The sequence below is a fragment of the Moschus berezovskii genome, chromosome 6 (assembly GCF_049115385.1).
Source record: "Moschus berezovskii isolate FMDL1 chromosome 6, NW_MosBer_1.0, whole genome shotgun sequence".
Taxonomy (NCBI): Eukaryota; Metazoa; Chordata; class Mammalia; order Artiodactyla; family Moschidae; genus Moschus; species Moschus berezovskii.
In genome coordinates this window covers 62,246,716-62,266,925 of record NC_142465.1, presented here as the reverse complement: position 1 = coordinate 62,266,925, position 20,210 = coordinate 62,246,716, and the positions used below count along the sequence as shown (strand labels likewise).

General features: G+C 46.8%; 2 protein-coding genes across 2 annotated transcripts; one reads left to right on the top strand and one right to left on the bottom strand.

The window, feature by feature from the left end:
* The first annotated feature begins 60 nt into the window (after positions 1 to 60).
* IL23A (interleukin 23 subunit alpha) lies at positions 61 to 2,429 on the top strand. Its single transcript, XM_055396487.2, has 4 exons — positions 61 to 1,040; positions 1,263 to 1,361; positions 2,014 to 2,160; positions 2,268 to 2,429. The coding sequence occupies exons 1-4, from the start codon at positions 876 to 878 to the stop codon at positions 2,427 to 2,429; spliced, it is 573 nt and encodes a 190-aa protein (XP_055252462.1). The 5' UTR covers positions 61 to 875.
* On the bottom strand, positions 1,504 to 19,830 carry STAT2 (signal transducer and activator of transcription 2). The gene is made up of 24 exons (XM_055396478.2): positions 19,603 to 19,830; positions 16,774 to 16,917; positions 16,472 to 16,625; positions 16,028 to 16,123; positions 15,763 to 15,852; positions 15,596 to 15,671; positions 15,083 to 15,168; positions 14,779 to 14,927; positions 11,755 to 11,913; positions 11,557 to 11,649; positions 11,282 to 11,341; positions 10,868 to 10,888; positions 10,554 to 10,647; positions 10,126 to 10,173; positions 9,962 to 10,045; positions 9,717 to 9,815; positions 9,480 to 9,615; positions 9,306 to 9,358; positions 9,086 to 9,180; positions 8,333 to 8,469; positions 7,978 to 8,160; positions 7,682 to 7,739; positions 3,857 to 4,185; positions 1,504 to 3,603 (listed from the first exon to the last, which is right to left on the bottom strand). Exons 2-24 carry the CDS (start codon positions 16,902 to 16,904, stop codon positions 3,461 to 3,463), a joined length of 2,574 nt encoding a protein of 857 aa, XP_055252453.1. The 5' UTR covers positions 16,905 to 16,917; positions 19,603 to 19,830; the 3' UTR covers positions 1,504 to 3,460.
* Between the last annotated feature and the right edge of the window lie 380 nt (positions 19,831 to 20,210).

Here is a 20,210-nt window from a genome sequence, read left to right as displayed (position 1 = left end):
TCCCCTACCCCGAATCACCTGAATCCCACAGAGCCCAAAAAACTTGGGCCACTGAGGTTGAGGAATCAGATGGTTCTTAGCAACAGCTCTCTCCTCCCAACAGCCCCCCTAACCTCCAGAGTGAGGCCTGAAGTGAGGGGGCAGTAATACCTTATACTGAACAGATGCGGCTTCCCATTTCACAAGATGCCTTCATGTCCGTTCTCTCCTAGTGAAAATAACACTTCCCAACAGAGAAAAAGAAGCCCCCTTATTCTTGGATTGAGGGCATCAGGTGGGAACCCAGCTTCATTCCAAACTGATCTTGCCATCCTATTGGGAGATAAATGAATGCTTCTGTTTTGGCTTTTACTCAGGCAGGAGGTGAGGAAATTAGGTTTGAAGGGAGGGCTAATATAGCTTAGAGACACAAAAAGATGAGGGAAATGTTAAACAGGAAGGAACTTCAGACTAGATTCATTTAAATATTTGCTGCTCCCACCCCTCCCCCTGTCTTCGGCCACTTTGATTCCTGGAGAGCATTACACAGAAGTCTCATCCCAGGCCTCCAGCCTCAGCCACCACACGACTCATTTCCCCTGGAACTGAGGCTACTTACCTGGGCTCCCCACGGAGGGGGATGATGCAGAAGGGGAATCCCACCTGCTGTGAGTCACCTGCTAGTATAAAGGGCGGGTCTCACAATGCAGAGACCTTAAAAAGAGACTCAGAGACAAGGGGAGAAAATCTACAGGAAGCAGCTCAGAACCACGGTGAGCAAGAGGGAACCAGACGCACAGAACAAAGAATCGGATTCAGAGCAAGGGGAAGTGGGCAGAGGTTCCACGGGGACTGCAAGGCACGGAGCCAACCAGATTGGAGAGGCAGGCAACGAGATGCTGGGGAACAGAGCTGTGATGCTGCTGCTGCTACTGCTGCCCTGGACAGCTCAGGGCCGGGCTGTGTCAGAAGACAGCAGCCCTGCTTGGGCTCGGGGCCAACAGCTCTCACAGCAACTCTGCATGCTAGCCTGGAGTGCACACCTCCCAATGGGACACGTGGTGAGTGGCAGCCCCCAGAGTCTCTCTGAGCTCTCCAAGGCTATAGTTGAAGATGCTGTGGCCTGGGGTGGAAGCTGGAAGGTTGAAAGCCATCAGGGGTAAGAGAAACAGTGGTTGAGAGAACCCCTGGAGAAGGGATCCAGGAAGAGTAAGGGCCCAAAGGTACAGGTAGGATTTGAGAGTACTTATTTCTTTACTCTTCCCACCCCTCCTCCATTTCAGAATCTCCCAAGAGAAGGAGGTGATGAGACTACAGATGATGTCCCCCGTATCCAGTGTGAGGATGGCTGTGATCCACAAGGACTCAGGGACAACAGTCAGGTACAGAGATGAGGCTGGGCCTCAAGGAAGAGGGGACTGGAGACATGTCCACACTGGAGCTGGACACCATGGTGATTCAGTAAAAGTTGTATCTGTCCTTGTCCATTCAGCCTGCTGTAATAATAAACCACAGACTCAGTAGTTTATAAACAACAGACATTTATTTCTCACAGCTCTGGAGGCTGGAAGTCTGAGGTCAAGGTGCCAGTGTGGTTAAGTGAGGGCCCTCTTCCCGATCAGACTTCTTGCTTCCCCACACTGCGGGAAGGAGTAGGGAGTTCTGCGGGTCTCTTTTATAAGAGCAATAATTCCATTCATGAGGGCTGCATCCTCATGACCTAGTAACTTCCCAAAAGTCCCACTTCCTACCACCACCACACTGGGGGTCAGGATTTCAACATATGAATTTCACAGGGACGCAAACATTCAGATCACAGCCATGTCTTAAGAATGGCAAATATCAGGTGAGTCTTTGGTGGAGTAATTAGAAGGGATCTGTTTTCTTTCTTTCATTTTGATTTTGGCCGAGCTGTGCTGTGCCCAACCAGGAATCAAACCCATGGCCCCTGCAGTGGAAGCAGGCATCTTAACCACTGGACTGCCTGGGAAGTCCCCGTATCTGTTTTCTTTCATAGCTTTCTTTTCTCCCTAGTCCTGCTTGCAAAGGATTCATCAAGGCCTGGTTTTTTACGAGAAGCTGCTGGGCTCAGATATTTTCACAGGGGAGCCTTCTCTACTCCCAGATGGCCCTGTGGACCAGCTTCACGCCTCCATACTGGGCCTCAGGGAACTCTTGCAGGTATGAACTAGGGACCTGGAGGAGAGGGGCTTGCAGGTGTCAGAGATAGGGCCTGGGGGTGGGGTGAATGATTTAGACTCCTCTGATTGTGTCCTGTGTCCTTTCAGCCCGAGGGTCACCACTGGGAAACTGAGCAGACTCCAAGCCCTATTCCCAGCCAGCCATGGCAGCGCCTCCTTCTCCGTCTCAAGATCCTTCGAAGCCTCCAGGCCTTTGTGGCTGTAGCTGCCCGTGTCTTTGCCCACGGAGCAGCAACTCTGAGCCCCTAAAGCCAGCAGCTTAAGGATGACACCCAGACCTCCATGGCTCAGTAATGCTAAGATCAATCTATCAACCTAGACACCTGCGAACCAACAAGTTCATCGGTCCATTAATTTTAATGAGACTTATTCTGTTGAAAAATTACCAAAACTGACTGACTTATGATGTTGACCTAGGAGAGGCTGAATATTTATTACATGGGAAGGGAAATTTTGGGATTATTTATAGTGACAGGAGCTTGGGGATGAGGATTATTTATTATATTTATACTGAATTATGTACTTTTTTCAATAAAGACTTATTTATGTGGATCTCTAAGTCTAGGCTTGTCAATAAAAAGAAACAGAATGGAAAAATAGGGCCAAAGCACTATAAAATGCTTCCTTCTGCTCTGCAGGGCTGTGGTGGAAAGGGGTCTTACCTCGTGACTGCTTAGTATATAGAGTAACTGGGATCTTTTTGGCCATAATCCCTGCTAAGGCTGAGCAAGCTGAATGAGGTTACAAGGGACTGCAATTGGGAAGTATGGCTCCTAAGTGTGGCCCTCTCTTGCTCCTTGACCCAGGGCTTCCTTCCCTGCTTTCTTGGCCAAGAGTGTATTTGGCCAATGACAGGGGTCCCCAGGCACTGTGGGATCAAAAGTCAGAGCTGTTTTGAGCAGAAAGGGCATTCCAGAAAGAGGAAATGAGGACCAGGTTAGTCTTATCAGTCACTAAAATGTTGAAAGCCTTCCATACTGGAAAGAAGCCACTTCCCTGAGCCATACAGGAACCTCCTAACTGTCCTGGCCTTCCCTTGAATGCCTGTACCTCCCAGCACAGCAGGCAGCCTCCAGGCTCCTAGTCGGAGCCATGGGTAACATCTCTTCTGATTCATTGCTGCCTCTCCCTTACCCATACTATGCTTCTCCCTCACATTCCCCCAGGTTTAACCCAGTTTAGAAGGGGCACATGCTTCATGTCCCATCCTTGGAGAGCAGTATCATGATGTGAGGGTTAGGAGGGGCAAATGCACAGAAAGATCTGAGGAAATGTGGCTGCTAGTAGTCAGAAGGGCTCAAGGGCACATCTGCATAGAAGTGGCTGGGGCTGAAGACATCAGCTTCATCCATGGTGTTCTGGCAAGGCAACAGTGGATCACCGTTTGGCATGATTTCTTCGATCCTCATGCTGTTCCTAAAGACTGGATCGTCCAGAGAAAAGTCAGGGCCTGATCTCTGACTAGGAGTTCCCAAACCAGCAGGGAAAGCGAGGGAGGATGCCAGCAGAGGCCTAGATAGGGCCTGAGGGGGCCTTAGGTGGGGCGGAGGAAGCATGTGTATTTCCTGATGAAATGAATCGCAGGGAAATCAGCCTTTCTCCAGTGAAGAGCTTAGAACACAGGCTTTTTCTGCAGCGAGTGAGGGAGGGGAGTTGGGAAGGGCATCATCACTTACTTTCCATGTCCTCGGTGTTCAAGTGTCTCAGATCGTAGGGCAAATCTGGTTCTGGCATGGGCTGTAGATCGAGCTCTGGAATAGGCTCCAGCTGCAGCTGTGGTCCCGGGTGTGGTTCTAGGACTCCCTGTGACACCTCGCCTAGGGTGGGCTCCAGTGTGGGCTCCAGCATGGGCTCCATGCTCAGATCCAAACCTGCCTTCAGCAGTGGCTCTAAGTCCAGGCCTGGCCTGTGCTCAGGCCCTGATGCGAACCCCAGATCCAGCTCTAATGACTCCAGGTCTGGCTCCAACCTGAGCTCCGGCAGTTGCTGCAGTTCATCCACCTGTCTGGATACCCAATACAAACAAAAGAGCAGGGCTCAGTTGCTTAGGTGAAGTGGGGAATGGCAGAGAAAGCAGAAGCTATCTTTCTAGTCTAAAAAGGCAACAGAGCAGAGGGCTTAAGACCACAGGCTCTGGAATTAGGCTTCAGTTCAGTTCAGTTCAGTCGTGTCCGACTCTCCGCGACCCCATGAATCACAGCACACCAGGCCGCCCTGTCCATCACCAACTCCTGCAGTTCACTTAAACTCATGTCCACAGAGTTGGTGATGCCATTCAGCCATCTCATTCTCTGTTATCCCCTTCTCCTCCCGCCCCCAACCTTTCCCAGCATCAGAGTCTTTTCCAGTGAGTCAACTCGTCGCATGAGGTGGCCAAAGTATTGCAGTTTCAGCTTTAGCATCAGTCCTTCCAATGAACACCCAGGATTGATCTCCTTCAGAATGGACTGGTTGGATCTCCTTGCAGTCCAAGGGACTCTCAAGAGTCTTCTCCAACACCACAGTTCAAAAGCATCAATTCTTCGGCGATCAGCTTTCTTCACAGTCCAACTCTCACATCCATACGTGACCACGGGAAAAACCATAGCCTTGACTAGACGGACCTTTGTTGGCAAAGTAATGTCTCTGCTTTGTAATATACTATCAAGGTTGGTCATAACTTTCCTTCCAAGGAGTAAGCGTTTTTTAATTTCATGGCTGCAATCAGCATCTGCAGTGATTTTGGAGCCCCCAAAAATAAAGTCTGACACTGTTTCCACTGTTTTTCCATCTATTTCCCATGAAGTGATGGGACCAGATGCCATGATCTTTGTTTTCTGAATGTTGAGCTTCAAGCCAACCTTTTCACTCTCCTCTTTCACTTTCATCAAGAGGTTTTTTATTTCCTCTTCACTTTCTGCCATAAGGGTAGTGTCATCTGCATATCTGAGGTTATTGATATTTCTCCCAGCAATCTTGATTCCAGCTTGTGCTTCTTCCAGCCCAGCGTTCCTCATGATGTACTCTGCATATAAGTTAAATAAGCAGGGTGACAATATACAGCCTTGACGTACTCCTTTTCCTATTTGGAACCAGTCTGTTGTTCCATGTACAGTTCTGACTGTTGCTTCCTGACCTGCATACAGGTTTCTCAAGAGGCAGGTCAGGTGGTCTGGGATTCCCATCTCTTTCAGAATTTTCCACAGTTTATTGTGATCCACACAGTCAAAGGCTTTGGCATAATCAATGAAGCAGAAATAGATGTTTTTCTGGAACTCTCTTGCTTTCTCTATGATCCAGCGGATGTTGGCAATTTGATCTCTGGTGCCTCTGCCTTTTCTAAAACCTGCTTGAACACCTGGGAGTTCACAGTTCACATATTGCTGAAGCCTGGCTTGGAGAATTTTGAGCATGACTTTACTAGCTTGTGAGATGAGTGCAATTGTGCGGTAGTTTGAGCATTCTTTGGCATTACCTTTCTTTGGGATTCGAATGAAGACTGACCTTTTCCAGTCCTGTGGCCACTGCTGAGTTTCCAAATTTGCTGGCGTACTGAGTGCAACACTTTCACAGCATCATCTTTCAAGATTTGAAATAGCTCAACTGGAATTCCATCACATCCACTAGCTTTGTTCGTAGTGATGCTTTCTAAGGCCCACTTGACTTCACATTCCAAGATGTCTGGCTCTAGGTCAGGGATCACGTTATCGTGACTATCTTGGTCGTGAAGATCTTTTTTGTATAGTTCTTCTATGTATTCTTGCCACCTCTTCTTAATATCTTCTGCTTCTGTTAGGTCCATACCATTTCTGTCCTTTATCGAGCCCATCTTTGCATGAAATGTTCCCTTGGAATCTCTAATTTTCTTGAAGAGATCTCGTCTTTCCCATTCTGTTGTTTTCCTCTATTTCTTTGCATTGATCACTGAGGAAGGCTTTCTCATCTCTCCTTGCTATTCTTTGGAACTCTGCATTCAGATGCTTATATCTTTCCTTTTCTACTTTGCTTTTTGCTTCTCTTCTTTTCACAGCTATTTGTAAGGCCTCCTCAGACAGCCATTTTGCTTTTTTGCATTTCTTTTCCATGGGGATGGTCTTGGTCCCTGTCTCCTGTACAATGTCACGAACCTCTGTCCAGAGTTCATCAGGCACTCTATCTATCAGATCTAGTCCCTTAAACCTATTTCTCACTTCCACTGTATAATCATAAGGGATTTGATTTAGGTCATATCTGAATGGTCTAGTGGTTTTCCCTACTTTCTTCAATTTAAGTCTGAATTTGGCAATAAGAAGTTCATGATCTGAGCTACAGTCAGCTCCTGGTCTTGTTTTTGCTGACTGTATAGAGTTTCTCCATCTCTGGCTGCAAAGAATATAATCAATCTGATTTCGGTGTTAACCATTTGGTGATGTCCATGTGTAGAGTCTTTTCTTGTGTTGTTGGAAGAGGGTGTTTGGTATGACCAGTGCATTCTCTTGGCAAAACTCTATTAGCCTTTGCCTTGCTTCATTCTGTGCTCCAAGGCCAAATTTGCCTGTTACTTCAGGTGTTTCTTGACTTCCTACTTTTGCATTCCAGTCCCCTATAATGAAAAGGACATCTTTTCTGGGTGTTAGTTCTAAAAGGTCTTGTAGGTCTTCATAGAACCATTCAACTTCGGCTTCTTCAGCGTTACTGGTTGGGGCATAAGCCTGGATTACTGTAATATTGAATGGTTTGCCTTGGAAACGAACAGAAATCATTCTGTCATTTTTAAGATTGCATCCAAGTACTGCATTTCGGACTCTTTTGTTGACCATGATGGCTACTCCATTTCTTCTAAGGGATTCCTGCCCACAATAGTAGATATAATGGTCATCTGAGTTAGAGTTTAAATCTTATCATTTACTAGTTGGGGGACCTTAAGCAAAGTGACCCAACCTCTCTGAGCCTAAATAACCATACTTCAGAATACTTGAGAGGCAGCAGGATGGTTAAAATCAGGGCTCTGGAATTTGAGAGACCTGGATTACTGATCAGCCATGTACCCAAGGCATGATACTTCACCACATTAAACCTCAGGTTCCTCAGTGGAAAACAGTAATAACAGTATTTTCTGCCTCACAGGGCTGTTATGAAGTCATTAAATAAGAAAACGAATACAAAGCTTTTAGCCCAGTGCCTGACACATAATGAACTTTCATTAACTGTGGCTATTACCATTTCTGGCTTGGCTAGGTTCTCATAAGGATTAAATGAAAAAAAAAATGTTCTAAAAGAATCTAGTACTATGCTTTGCATCAAGTAGATGTCCATTAACATTAGTGATGATGACGATTATTATCAGGGAACCCCCATGGAGACAACCTAAGGATGGCAGCAGGAAAACAGAGTCTAAAAGAGTAGGAAAAAAAAAAAAACCAGATGGCAGGGGAGCCTGGGTCGGTAGGAGAGAAGGCTGAGGAGAACAGAATAGGGCAGGTCTGGGTCACTATATTAGCCAAGAAGGGTTAAGGAAGGTGGGCAAAGAGTTCATATCTCACCTGTTAGAGACAAAAATGAGCTTATGTTTCAGGTATTTCTTCCGCTCCTCGGGATTAACTATGGGACAGACACAGGAGGCAGGGGAGGTCAGTGGATTGGACACATCACTCCAGGGTCTTCTAGTGCAGGTGGTCCTGACTGCCATGTCTCCCTACTGACTTACTAGCAGCGCCCCACAGACAAATCCCTTCCCTGCTCTGGATGTGGGTTTTCCCATGTTGAAATGGAAGAGCTGCATTTATGGATGCCTGTGGACCCCTGCACTCTACCAGAGACATATATCAACGGTTCTCACTTTTCTCCTGGGAGTAGCACCCAAAAGCCTCATCCCGGGGGATTCGCGGGTAGAGGAAGCGCAGTGGGTTCTCAGGTATGTTCTCCTCCGTGAGCATCTGGTACTGGCTGATGATCTTGGTCAGTGGGAGTGACTGCAGCACCTCCTTGGTGAAGGGCTGCACAGAGTTGATGAGCACCTCGTCTGGAGAGCGGATGTAGGAACAGGCAGGCTTGAGAGGGGAGGCTGGGCCCAAGGGCTTTCCACCCGGGCTGCCCAACCCCAAATCTGCCAAGGGATTTAGGACAGAGCTGGGGAAGCCAAGGGCAGTCTAGGGGAGGAAAGTAGAGGCTGAGGGAACAGCAGGGCTGCTGACCATCATCCTGGTGTTCCACCCAGGAGCAGGTAATGCCCCCCTCCAACGTTTCACTGAAGCGCAGCAGGAAGGTGCCGGAGACAGTCTTCTTCAGCAGCCGGCGCACCTGGTTCCGGCTCACAAAGCCCATGATACGTCTGCAGCACGGAGAGCAGCTGTGAGGCCCCACTGCTTCCTACTCCCCTTGTAGAGGAACAGAGTGCCAGGGCTGGGCCCCAGCTCTGCCAACCTGTTACAGACTGTTCTGAGTTGGCCAAGTCATTTCACTTGACTGACAGTATCCACCTCCCAGGGCTGGAAGAGTTGTGAAACTTCAGTGAGATCACACAGGTGAAAAGCACCTTGTGAAAGGCAAAGTGCTGCCCAAATGGGCAGGCCATGCGGTGGAAAGTGCACAGGGGTGGGGTCAGGTAGCCCTGGGTTCGAATCCCGACTGTCCCCCTGGTGTAACTCCCTTAACATCCCTGAGCCCTCACTTCCTCACTTGAGGGTGGCAACACCCACCACGCAGCAGGGCTGAAAGGGTTACATGAGAGAATTCATCAAGTGCACCCAGTAGGCTCTGGAACACAGTGGGTGCTTGACAAATACAGGCTAGGAGATTATTACTGTGAGCGTGAGGGAGTGTGACCCCGCAGTGCGTTTTGCACGCTCCCTCTATTCGCCACATGAGGGCGACAGAGTCCACTCTCAAGCCCAGAAAGGCAGCTGGGCCTGAGGGAGTGGGAAGAGGCAGACTGACCAAGGCCTTACCCATCCTTCCAGAGATCCTTCAGGTGATCGTGTATCAGGTCCAGAATCTTGTCGAGCCACGTCCAAAATGGTAGCTTGCCAGGGGGACTCTCTCGCTGAAGGAGGAATGGCAAGGCAGGAAGAGGTGCAGAGCTGCCCCGGGAGTGGAGAGGGAGGGGTGGGGGAAGGGCTAGTAACTGGACGGGGCCAGGGGCCAGCTGCAAGGGATGCGGGGAATTACCTTAATGAAGTCAACCCAGGACAACAACGCATCCTCAGTCCTGGAGTTCTGCCCTGGGGAAGGACAGTTCAAGATGACGGAAGAAGGCAAGGCCAAAGGTCCTGGGACAGAAAGGACGGAGGGCTGGGGCAGACAGAGGCTAGAGAAAGGCTGAGAGAAAAGAAGTATTGGTACCAAACAGCTTGTCCCTCAGCATGCCAAGCTGGTCTGAGTCGAGGCCTCGCTTAACATAGGAGGAGAATTGCCAACTGAGAGCAGGGCCCAGCAAGTTCCACGGGGCCTTCGAGGGGTTGGAGAAGAACTGCTGATTCTGCAGAGGTGGGAGGGGACAGGGTGGCTCAGAATCAGTGCCCTCACACCAAGCTCCACGCCTCTCCCGGCCTTCCTTCACCTGTTGGCCCCACCTCCTACCTGGGGGTCTGAGCTGAGCAGATTGAACCAGAGAACCGAGGCCCAGGCAATTGAGAGTTGGTTTATGTTAGAAATAATCACCACAGGGAGGGTGTCCGTCTGAGAAGGAGACAGAAATCACCAGTGAGGGATGTGAGGTTTCCCACTGCAGACGTTTGGTAAGGGCCTGATCACAGCCTACTTTGAATGGTTTCTGCTTAACCCCTCCTTATGTCTCCCCACAAATCCACTTCATTTTCACTCACCGTCAGCTCCTGCTTCAGACCCTGGTAGGTGTATTTGACTGTGAAGCTAATGATGTGCAATTCCTCTGTAACGGACAGCGGCCCCTGAGACAACAGAAGACTCAGTGATCAGAGTGCCCTCTGGCAAGTTCCTCCTGCCCCCTAACCCTCTGTCCAGGCCTCACCTTATTGTTGCCTTTTCCTGAACCCCCTGAACGCTGCTCCACCAGAGTCTGTGAATGGAAGGGAGGAAGAAAGAATGCCAGAGAAGAGACCCCAGCGCCCCTGGAACCCTGGCTTTGCCCTCAGGATTTCCCAGGGCCTGGGAACTTCCCCCAGCCTGTTCTATTGCACTACAAGCTTAAAACAGCAACCCTCTGGGACTTCCCTGATGGTCCAGTGGTTGAAAATCTGCCTTCCAATCGACATGGGTTCAATACTTGGTCTGGGAACTAAGATCCCACATGCCACAGGGCAACTAAGCTCACGTACCACAACTAGAGATCCCGCGTGTCACAACAAAGATGCTGTGTACTGCAACTAAGATCCAATCCAGCCAAATAAACAAAAATAAATATTAAAAAAAAAAAGCATTCCTTCTTAACCACCTTACCAGGTAGCCAAAGTCCCAAATTAAGCCCTGAGTCTGGCCTTTCTCGGGGGTCAAAGTTTTCTGATTTGAGGTCAGAATGTTGAACTTCCGGAAGCTGTTCCAAGGAAAAAGAAGATATATGGAGGTCAGGAGCAGAGTCCGGTAGGAAAACAACAGAAGTTCCACTTCATTTCAGACCTCCCCCCTCCTTTCTCTGTCTATGCGTGCACCACACAAATCAACCTCCTCCTCGTCTGTGTCCCCATCAGGGCTGTCACACGTGACCATGCAGCTCATGCAGTGCAGAGTCTGCAGCATCCTTGTTAGGTACCTACCCTTGTGATTTGGAAGGATCCCTAAAAAGAAAAAAAAAATCATTAGGAAGCAAAATAATGTAGAAGTAAGGGATTCAGTCTTTGAGGTCAGACAGACCTAAGTTCAAATAGTTCACCAGTTACGTGGCTTGCACTAGAGAGATAAATTCTCTGAAGTTATTTCTTCATTTGAATAGTGCATTGATAATAATATCTAACTCCTGGGGTTCCTGTGACAATTTTAAATTGGGTACTTGACAAGCTACATGTCACACAGTAAGGACTCAAAAGGGATGAACTATTTCTATGAGGTAGTAATGGAAGGGGAAAGAACACAGCCCTAGGGCCCGGTTGTGAACGGTAGCTGTCTCCTCCACTCCATCATTCCACGTCCTGGGCGCCTCTTGGTCCCACTCTCCACCTGCCCCAACTCACCTGTCAACGGAGACTTCCGCAGTCAGTGATTCATTGCCTTCCTGGAGTCTCACTAGCAGCCTGGAGGAGAGGGAGGTAGATGGGGGAAAGTGGTCAACCTCAATCTCCTGGGTCCAGGACAGATGTTTAAAAAAGATAAGGGAAGAGATGAGAAAAGTTAAGTGGACTGAGGAGAAATGAGAGAAGAAACAGCTCAGAGTGAGATCTGAAAAGCCAAAGAGCACACAGTGTCAGGGCTGGAAAAAGAAAGCAGGAATGAGTTCTGAGATGCCAACCTTGTTCGGACGGTGAACTTGCTCCCTGTCTTGAGGATGAGAGGTCGATGAAGAGTTTGGGGCATGCAGGGCTGATTTTCTACTACAAAGGCTCTGGAGAGATGTGGAGAGAATATATAGAGGTCAGAATCTATAAGAATGGCTCCCTTGGTCCTTTCCCTCTGGCCTCACTGAGGGTCCCTTTCCTGTCTTCCAGACCTGTGGAGCAGGCGCTGCAGCAGCTCGGTGACCTGGGCCTCCCGCAGGTCCACCCCTTTGATCAGAGGGTCCCCCTCATAGGAGACCATGTGACTCAATTCCTTCAGCTCCTTCAACAGCTGCCTCAAGTGAAACAACAGCTTCGCTCCATCTGTGAACCTGGATGATGACATAATCCAAAGAAGAAAGAATCATGAGTTTCCTGGAACCCCCAAACAGGCTCCAAAAGCTCCCCTTTAACCATGTGGAAAGTCATAAACTGACTGGACAAAAAAAGAATCCAGGAAGTGTATGAAAGATTATTCAACATTGTTCGTAATGCAAGGGATGAAAATGAAAGCCACTTCCACAGATGAAACCAGAAATTCATTAACATAATAAGGCTAACATATGATGCTTGATCTCTACTTTTTTTTAAAAGTGCTTTACACATCTTCATGCATTTAATTCTTAAAACAACCCTATGAGGTAGGTACTATTTTATCCCTATTTTACGGAGGATAAAGCTGAGGCACTGTAAGAGTAAAGTGACCTGCTCAAGGTCATAAAACTAGTAAGGAATGAAGTTGTATGTGGTCCCAGGCAGTCTGGCTGTACAATCCATACTTTTAACTTCTATATTTTACTGTTTTTATAATAAATAATAACAATAGACAATGTGGTAATAGGAAAACAATTGTCCACTACATAAAAACAAACAGACTGGGATAGCAGTTTGGAACTATTTTTTAAAAAGCATCAAAAATGTACATATACTTTACAGTATTCCATTTCTAAGATACACCCTAAGGAAATAATCAAACAAACGGACAGACAGATGGTCATAGTTCATGGCTTTGTTATCTGTAACAGGAAAATTAGAAACAATTGGTGCTGGGTATATGTGCTGGTAATTTAGTCGCTAAGTCATGTTCGACTCTTTGAGATCCCAAGGTATAAATTATGTTATAGTTATATCGTGGAATACTATGCAACCATTAAAAATAATGATAAAATAGGTGGAAATTTTTAATATGGAAAATGTCCAAAAATATTAAATTAAAAAATATAAGATAGTATACATATATGATATAATCTGACTTCTGTTTAAAACAGATGTATATTTGTGTATATGCATAGGGAAAATCTGGAAAAATGTATTCAAAAGCATTAACAGTGGGTACCTCTGCATGATCGGATTATGCAGATGGATAATTTTTACTTTTTTTTCCTCTTTTCAGTAGTCTGAAATTTTTTCAATTGGCATATATTTACAATCAGAAAAAGCAATAAAGCTCTTTGTATGTAAAAACAATGAAACAAAAGAACAACACAATAACAGCAGCACCACCAAGAAAAGACATATTCTCTAAGCCGGGAATACCACTTCCAATAACTTACAGAAATAAATTAGGGTTGTAAATAAAGATGGAACTATGAGGTTATTTCTGGAGGAGGAAAAGGGATCACACTCCAGTATTCTTGCCTGGAAAATTCCATGGACAGAGAAGCCTAACAGGCTACCGTCCATGGGGTCACAAAGAGTTGGACACGACTCAACACGCATGCAAACACACAAGAGGTTATTTACTGCAGCACTGTTTAAAACAGTGAGAAATCAAGAATTCCCTGGCAGTCCAATGGTTAGCACTTCCACTGTAAAGGGAATGAGTTTGTCCTTGGTCATGGAACTAAGATCCCACAGGCCAGCACAGCACAGCCAAAAATAAAAAAAAAGCAAGAAATCAATCACAGGCCATAGTTTGCCAATCCTGCAACTGTAATTTAAATACTTATCCTGTACCCTAAACCCTATACACCTCTTTTCAATTAACCTGAAAGTTGTGATATATTTTTATTTATTTATTTAACTTTCAGCTCCACCACATAGCATGCAGGACCTTAGTTCCCTGACCAGCGATCGAACCCATGTCCTCTGCAGTGGAAGGGCGCAGTCTTACCACTGGACCACCAGGGAAGTTCCCTGTGGTATATTTTTAATAGATTAAATTATAATAAATTTTCTCATGAGAAAATATTTAAATAATAGGTATATTTCAAATAAAATATATTGAAGGACACATTAGTTATTTTTTCACATGACAATAGATAATATAAGATAGTTTACTAGAAAACAATAGCAAGAAATTAAAAGCAACCTGAATATCCAAATATAGGAGTTTATTAATTAAATTATATTACTCCCATAAAGGGAACTATGATGCATCTATTAAAAGTATCAGGAGTAGGGACTTCCCTGCTGGTTAAGACTCCAGGCTTCCACTGCAAGGGGCATGGGTTTGATCCCTGCTTGGGGAAATAGGATCCCACATGCCGTGTGGTATGGCCAAAAAAAAACATATCACAAGTAAATATTATATACTGCAAAGTTAAAAAAACAAACTCACAAGTCTCAAAGTAGTTTGAACAGTACGTTTCAATTTTTGTTTAATAATATTATAGTAGCTACAACTGGATATTAAGGTAACAGGTAATTTTCTTTTCCTTTTTTTGTGGCATTACATTCATTGCACTAAAAAAAGGTAAAAAGATATTTCTCTGGGGATTAAAGAGGCAGGAAAAACTGGCCTGTGGATCAATTCAGTACCTTCACCAAAGCAAAGATTGGGCTCTGGGCTTGCTGGGTGGTGAGAATGAAGAGCAGAGTGTAGCTGCAGTCAGATAAGGGAGCTGAGGTCATTCTGGGGAGGAGAGACTAAGGAGGGCGGTGTCTCTTGTCATATCCAGGCCATTGTGTGTGTGCTCACTCAATCGTGTCTGACTCTTTGTGACCCCACAGGCTGTAGCCTGCCAGACTCCTCTGTCCATGGGATTTCTCAGGCAAGAAAACTGGAGTGGATTGCCAATTCTTCCTCCAGGGGATCTTCCCAACCCAGGGACTGAATGCAGGTCTCCTGCATTGCAGGTGGATTCCTTACCACTGAGTCACTGGGGAAGTTCATTCAAGGCATTATAATCTACAAAGCACAGGTGGTAGTTAGGACTAGGGACAGGTGAGCGTGAGGTTGGGGAGGTGCCTCTCACCACTTCTCCAGCTGTTCCAACCCTCCGACAGGGGGCGCTCCAATGCAGGCTTTCTGCTGCTGGACTTTCCATTCCTCCAACTTGGGCAGCAATAGCTCAATTAAGGTAGTTAACTGGCCTAGCAGTGCTTTGGAGGCATCCAGCACCTCCTATGGAAGACATAAAGTAAGTACTGAGAGCCTCTTACCATTACCCTCCACCATCGAACTAGGCATGAAGAAACAAAGGCCAGGAAGCCAGGGCTCCCAATGCCTCATTTTCCCCAGTTCCCTGCTGCCCACTCCTTCTGTCCTCTGACTCCCACCTTTCTCTGTCTGTCCAGTTCATTGAGTGTTTCCTGAAGAATGTCCATCTGTCTGGTCTGACGGGGGTCCAAAGAAGGTGTCCTCACTGGATGGCAGGAGAGGGAGGGAGACAAGTGCTCAGACCTAGGGCTCCTCCCCTTCTCCTTCCTGACCCAGACCTCAATTAGAGTCAGGAGAGGGGAGTTTGAAAGGGAGAAGGGGAACCACACAAAGCACAGGCACCTCTGGGCCCTCAGGCAAATTTTGCATTGTCTTGCTAGAACCAGAAGCCCATTCAATCGGCCAAAGCAGTTTCCCAAACACCTCCTCCAACCTTCACCAGCTATCCCTTGGTTTATATCACTACCCTGACCTCTACGACATACCCTGGCACTTCCAGTATTCCATGGCAGCAGGACTATAACCAGCAAGATGCAGCCACAAGTGATTATCACTTACTGGGACTTTTCCCTTCTGCTCTACTCTACCCTCTGCCTCCCGGTAGGCACCCCACCCCTCAGAGTGCTTTCTACCTGATTTCTCGATATTATATCGGAAACAGAAGACATCCTGCTGGTCTTTCAGTTGGCTGATGGATTTCACCAGCTTCTGCAGAAGAGATGAGACCCCAGTGAGGCTGCCTCCATGAGAGGAGGCAGGTTGAGTCCTGCCCACCCTGGCTCTTGCCACGTCTACCAACCTCCTTCATGGCCTGTAATTTCAGGATCCGGGAATCAAGTTCATGCTGCTGGCTCTCCCCAGGTGCTTTAGGGGCTGGCTCTTGTTGCTCCTGAAATAAAAGGCTATGAGCACATTTCAACTCTGACCTGTCACCCCTAAAATCCAGACCTGAAATTAAACCACAGGATGTGGAGAGATATTGTTCTGAGGCAAATTTCCTGAGTCCTTTGCATGGTCCCTCTCTACTCCAGGAGTTTTTCAACACACCACCAAATTGTTCTCACCAGCTGAGCCCTCTGAGCCCAGGTCAGAATTCTTTTTTCTTCCAGAAGGAGATTAAAGATCATCTCAGCCAACTTGGTAGAGCCAGTGGGAAGGGCCTACAGTAGGAAAAGAGAAAGAATTGATAGAACTCAACTGCCATCAATGAGCTACCACTTCAGACCCTCCCCATTGGTGACCTTGGTATTCTCCCCTTCTTCAGAATCCCAAGCCCTACCCTTTTCCACCACTGGTTCTCCAAACCCTAGCCTCTTTCTAATAGGATCATCTAGACTCTGCCCTTCTCTCTTCCAGGGATCCCCTAAATCCGGACTCTGTCCTTTTCCCCCCAAATCTTCTTCTGTCCCTTTGAACCCCCAGGTCCTGTTCCACGTTCCATATCCAGAAAGTCCTCCTCTTCACTCAGTTCCCATTCCTACTTTGTTATTCCCCACTCCTCTGAGTACCTGAATGTCCCGATAGAATTTTCGCAAGTTGTGCTGTAGCAAAAAATACTCAGAGTCTTGGCTGCATCGGCCACACTCAGAGTTGAGTTGGTCCAAGAAATGGAAGAATAGCATATTAGCCATGGCAGCATCGTTTCCCAGTGCAGCTTCCTGCCTGGGGACCAGGAAGAACAAGGATGAGTGTGTCTGCAGGACTGGTACTATTTTGAAGCTTTTCAACCCCTTTCAGGAGTCTCCAGGATCCTGGTGCTCAGGAGAAAGAAATCACTCTGTTCATCCCCCCGATTCCCAGAAAGCCTCACCAGTTCTGATCTTCAATCCAGACAGCCAAGTGCTGTCGAACATCCATCGGCAGGAGGCTATTTGAGTAGAGCTCATGCAGCTGATCCTGAAATGGGCTGTCAAGGTTCTGCAGCATCTCCCACTGAGCCATTTGGGGTCTGAGCCTGAAAGATGTAGAGTCCCAACTGGAAATTTTGCTGGACTAAATCATCCACAGTCTCATGATTATTTATTATTACAAATTTTAAAATTAAATCATACTGGCAAGAAAAAAATTAAAGTCTAGATTGATCCCACTTCCAATCTTGGTCCCTTTTCCCCCTCTCCAGAAGTAACCAGTATTACCAGTTTGGTGCATTTTTCCTACGGAGTATTATTTAAGAGCTCCAACATGTAGGCCTTTTTTGTTTCAGTGGTAATTTTCAAACACATAACAAGTTGAGTGAGTAGTACAAGGATCATCCATGTACCCGTCACCCAACTTCAACAACCAGTAATGGTATTTCCACAATCTTTATTTCATTTATCTCCCCCAGTGAACTTATACATGCATTTGTTTGGTTTTGTATATACTTATGCTGGACCATTTAAAAGTCAGTCTTGAGTTTTTACTTCAGCATTATCCCTGCTGGCCCCAAACCTTTTATCAGAGGCTGAAACCTCCATGGAGATAAACTGCTCTCCCAGTTGGAAGGAGGAGCTCCACTCTTTAGCAGATGCTTAAGATGCCTAAACACTGTGCAAGGGGTCACTCAATCCCTAGGATACTTTTATGACCTCTGTCAATTTCTAATTCTTCATCTGGATTATCAACTTTGTGAGATAATCAATACACAATTTCAACTGAGTGAAACCAATTTCACTTAAAACTGGTTTTTGCCGGTCACCAAACAGGCTAGGTGAAGAACTGTTCTCCTTACCTCTCCCTGCCCACTGCCATCTCCTTGTTTGGGAAATCTAAAATTCTTGCAGCCTGAGCCTAACAGAAAAGAATAAACACCCTCTTCTGTGGTCTAAGAAAAGGTCACATGATTTAATTACAAATCAAATGCTTAGGGTGGGAAAGATTCTTTTCCATCAGTATAGGAATCATTTCTTCCTTTGGGAAGTAGGAACAGGGGAAGGAAAGAATTGGGCAGGGGCTCCACCATTTTAACCCTTTTAATAGAGCTTGACTTTTTAAACTATGTATTTGTATTGCTTTCAAAAAAACAAATGACCAGGCCTCAGTTCCTAAGGAACTAATCAGCTGGTATTAATAAAGCAAAGCGGCAAGTAAACCCTGAGGTTTAAATATGAAAAATAAAAACAAAAAAACCTGGCCTTCTTAAATAGATTGCAAACACACAGGTTAAGGGCTATAAACTCTTTTTTCTCCAGTTATCTATTATTCTTTCAGGTGCACATTTTGTTCTCCATAAACTTTTCTGAATTGAACTGTATCTTTTTTTTTGCTGAGGATCAGAAATAACACAGACTGTATGCAGGTCAGGAAGCAACAGTTAGAACTGGACATGGAACAACAGACTGGTTCCAAATAGGAAAAGGAGTATGTCAAGGCTGTATATTGTCACCCTGCTTATTTAACTTATATGCAGAGTACATCATGAGAAACGCTGGGCTAGATGAAGCACAAGCTGGAATCAAGATTGCCAGGAGAAATATCAATAACCTCAGATATGCAGATGGCACCACCATTATGGCAGAAAGTGAAGAACTAAACAGCCTCTTGAGGAAAGTGAAAAAGGAGAGTGAAAAAGTTGACTTAAAGCTCAGCATTCAGAAAACTAAGATCATGGCATCCAGTCCCATCACTTCATGGGAAATAGATGGGGAAACAGTGGAAACAGTGGCTGACTTTATTTTTCTGGGCTCCAAAATCACTGCGGATGCTGATTGCAGCCATGAAATTAAAAGACGCTTACTCCTTGGAAGGAAAGTTATGACCAACATAGACAGCATATTAAAAAGCAGAGACATTACTTTGCCAACAAAGGTCCGTCTAGTCAAGGCTATGGTTTTTGTGGTCATGTATGGATGTGAGAGCTGGACTAAAGAAAGCCGAGTGCCGAAGAATTGATGCTTTTGAACTGTGGTGTTGGAGAAGACTCTTGAGGGTCCCTCGGACTGCAAGGAGATCAAAGCAGTCCATCCTAAAGGAGATCAGTCCTGGGTGTTCATTGGAAGGACCGATGTTGAAGCTGAAACTCCAATACTTTGGCCACCTGATGCGAAGAGCTGACTCATCTGAAAAGACCCTGATGCTGGGAAGGATTGGGGGCAGGAGAGAAGGGGACGACAGAGGATGAGATTGTTGGATGGCATCACCGACTCGATGGACGTGGGTTTGGGTGGACTCCAGGAGTTGGTGACGGACAGGGAGGCCTGGCATGCTGTGATTCATGGGGTCGCAAAGAGTCGGACACGACTGAGCAACTGAACTGAACTGAACCTAGAGGAGTGGGATGGGGTGGGAGGTGGGAGGGAGGATCAAGAGGGAGGGCACACATATATACCTATGACTGATTCATGCAGATATATGGCAGAAACCAACACAATACTGTAATGCAATTATCCTCCAATAAAACAAACAAACACACACAGACCAAAAAATAAGTGTTGGCCAAGAAGTGCTGAACCAATGCAACAATGCCAGGTTTCGGGTCTTGAAAGTAGGGGTGTTTCTGGAGCGGGGCATTAGGTTGGACAGGAGGCAAGCGACAGCTCCTATTTCTACCTAGAAACAGGGTCTGACCCCTCCGGGGTGTACCCGCCCGGGCCTACCTTCCATCTGAGGAAAAAACTCGCGCCTACACCTACACCCCCGCGCGCCCTCTCAAGGCCAGTACCTGGTTAGGGTCTTAGGCCCAGTTCCCTGCAGTAGCTCGGGTTCAGGCTTCCGGTCGCCAGAAAGCGTTCCTGCACCAGGGCCTCCAGAGACGCCCTCGGCTTCTGCCGGCGTCTCGGACCCGCCCCCTTTCCGCAGGCTTGAGAAAGAGGCAGAATCTCAGAGCTCGTCACTTCCAGAGGGGCACCTCATCACCGGCTGCCATTCAGCCAAACGCTTCCCCAGGCAGTGAGCTCATTGGCGCCACCACGACACCTCCTTCCCCGAGGGGCGGGGCAAGAGGAGCCGAAGCCACACCTCCAGCAGCAGCAAACGGTAGGCAAGCTCAAGTAAGCCCCGCCCCGCGCGTGCGGAGGGAGGAGTCCAATTAGCAGAATTGCTCAGGACTGAAACAGCTGATTTCCGAGAATCAGAAAACACTCGGCGGAACCGAGACTAGTCAGGACCTTGGAGGCGTTGATCTAAGAAGCGGGCGGAATCGCGACACTTTGGGACGGGAAGGGGAGGGCTTAAGTAACAACAACAATAACAATGACAAAAGCTTCTTTATTGTTGGTACGGTGCTAAGCATTAGTACAACGTATCGTTTTTAATTTCCACGAAACCTAT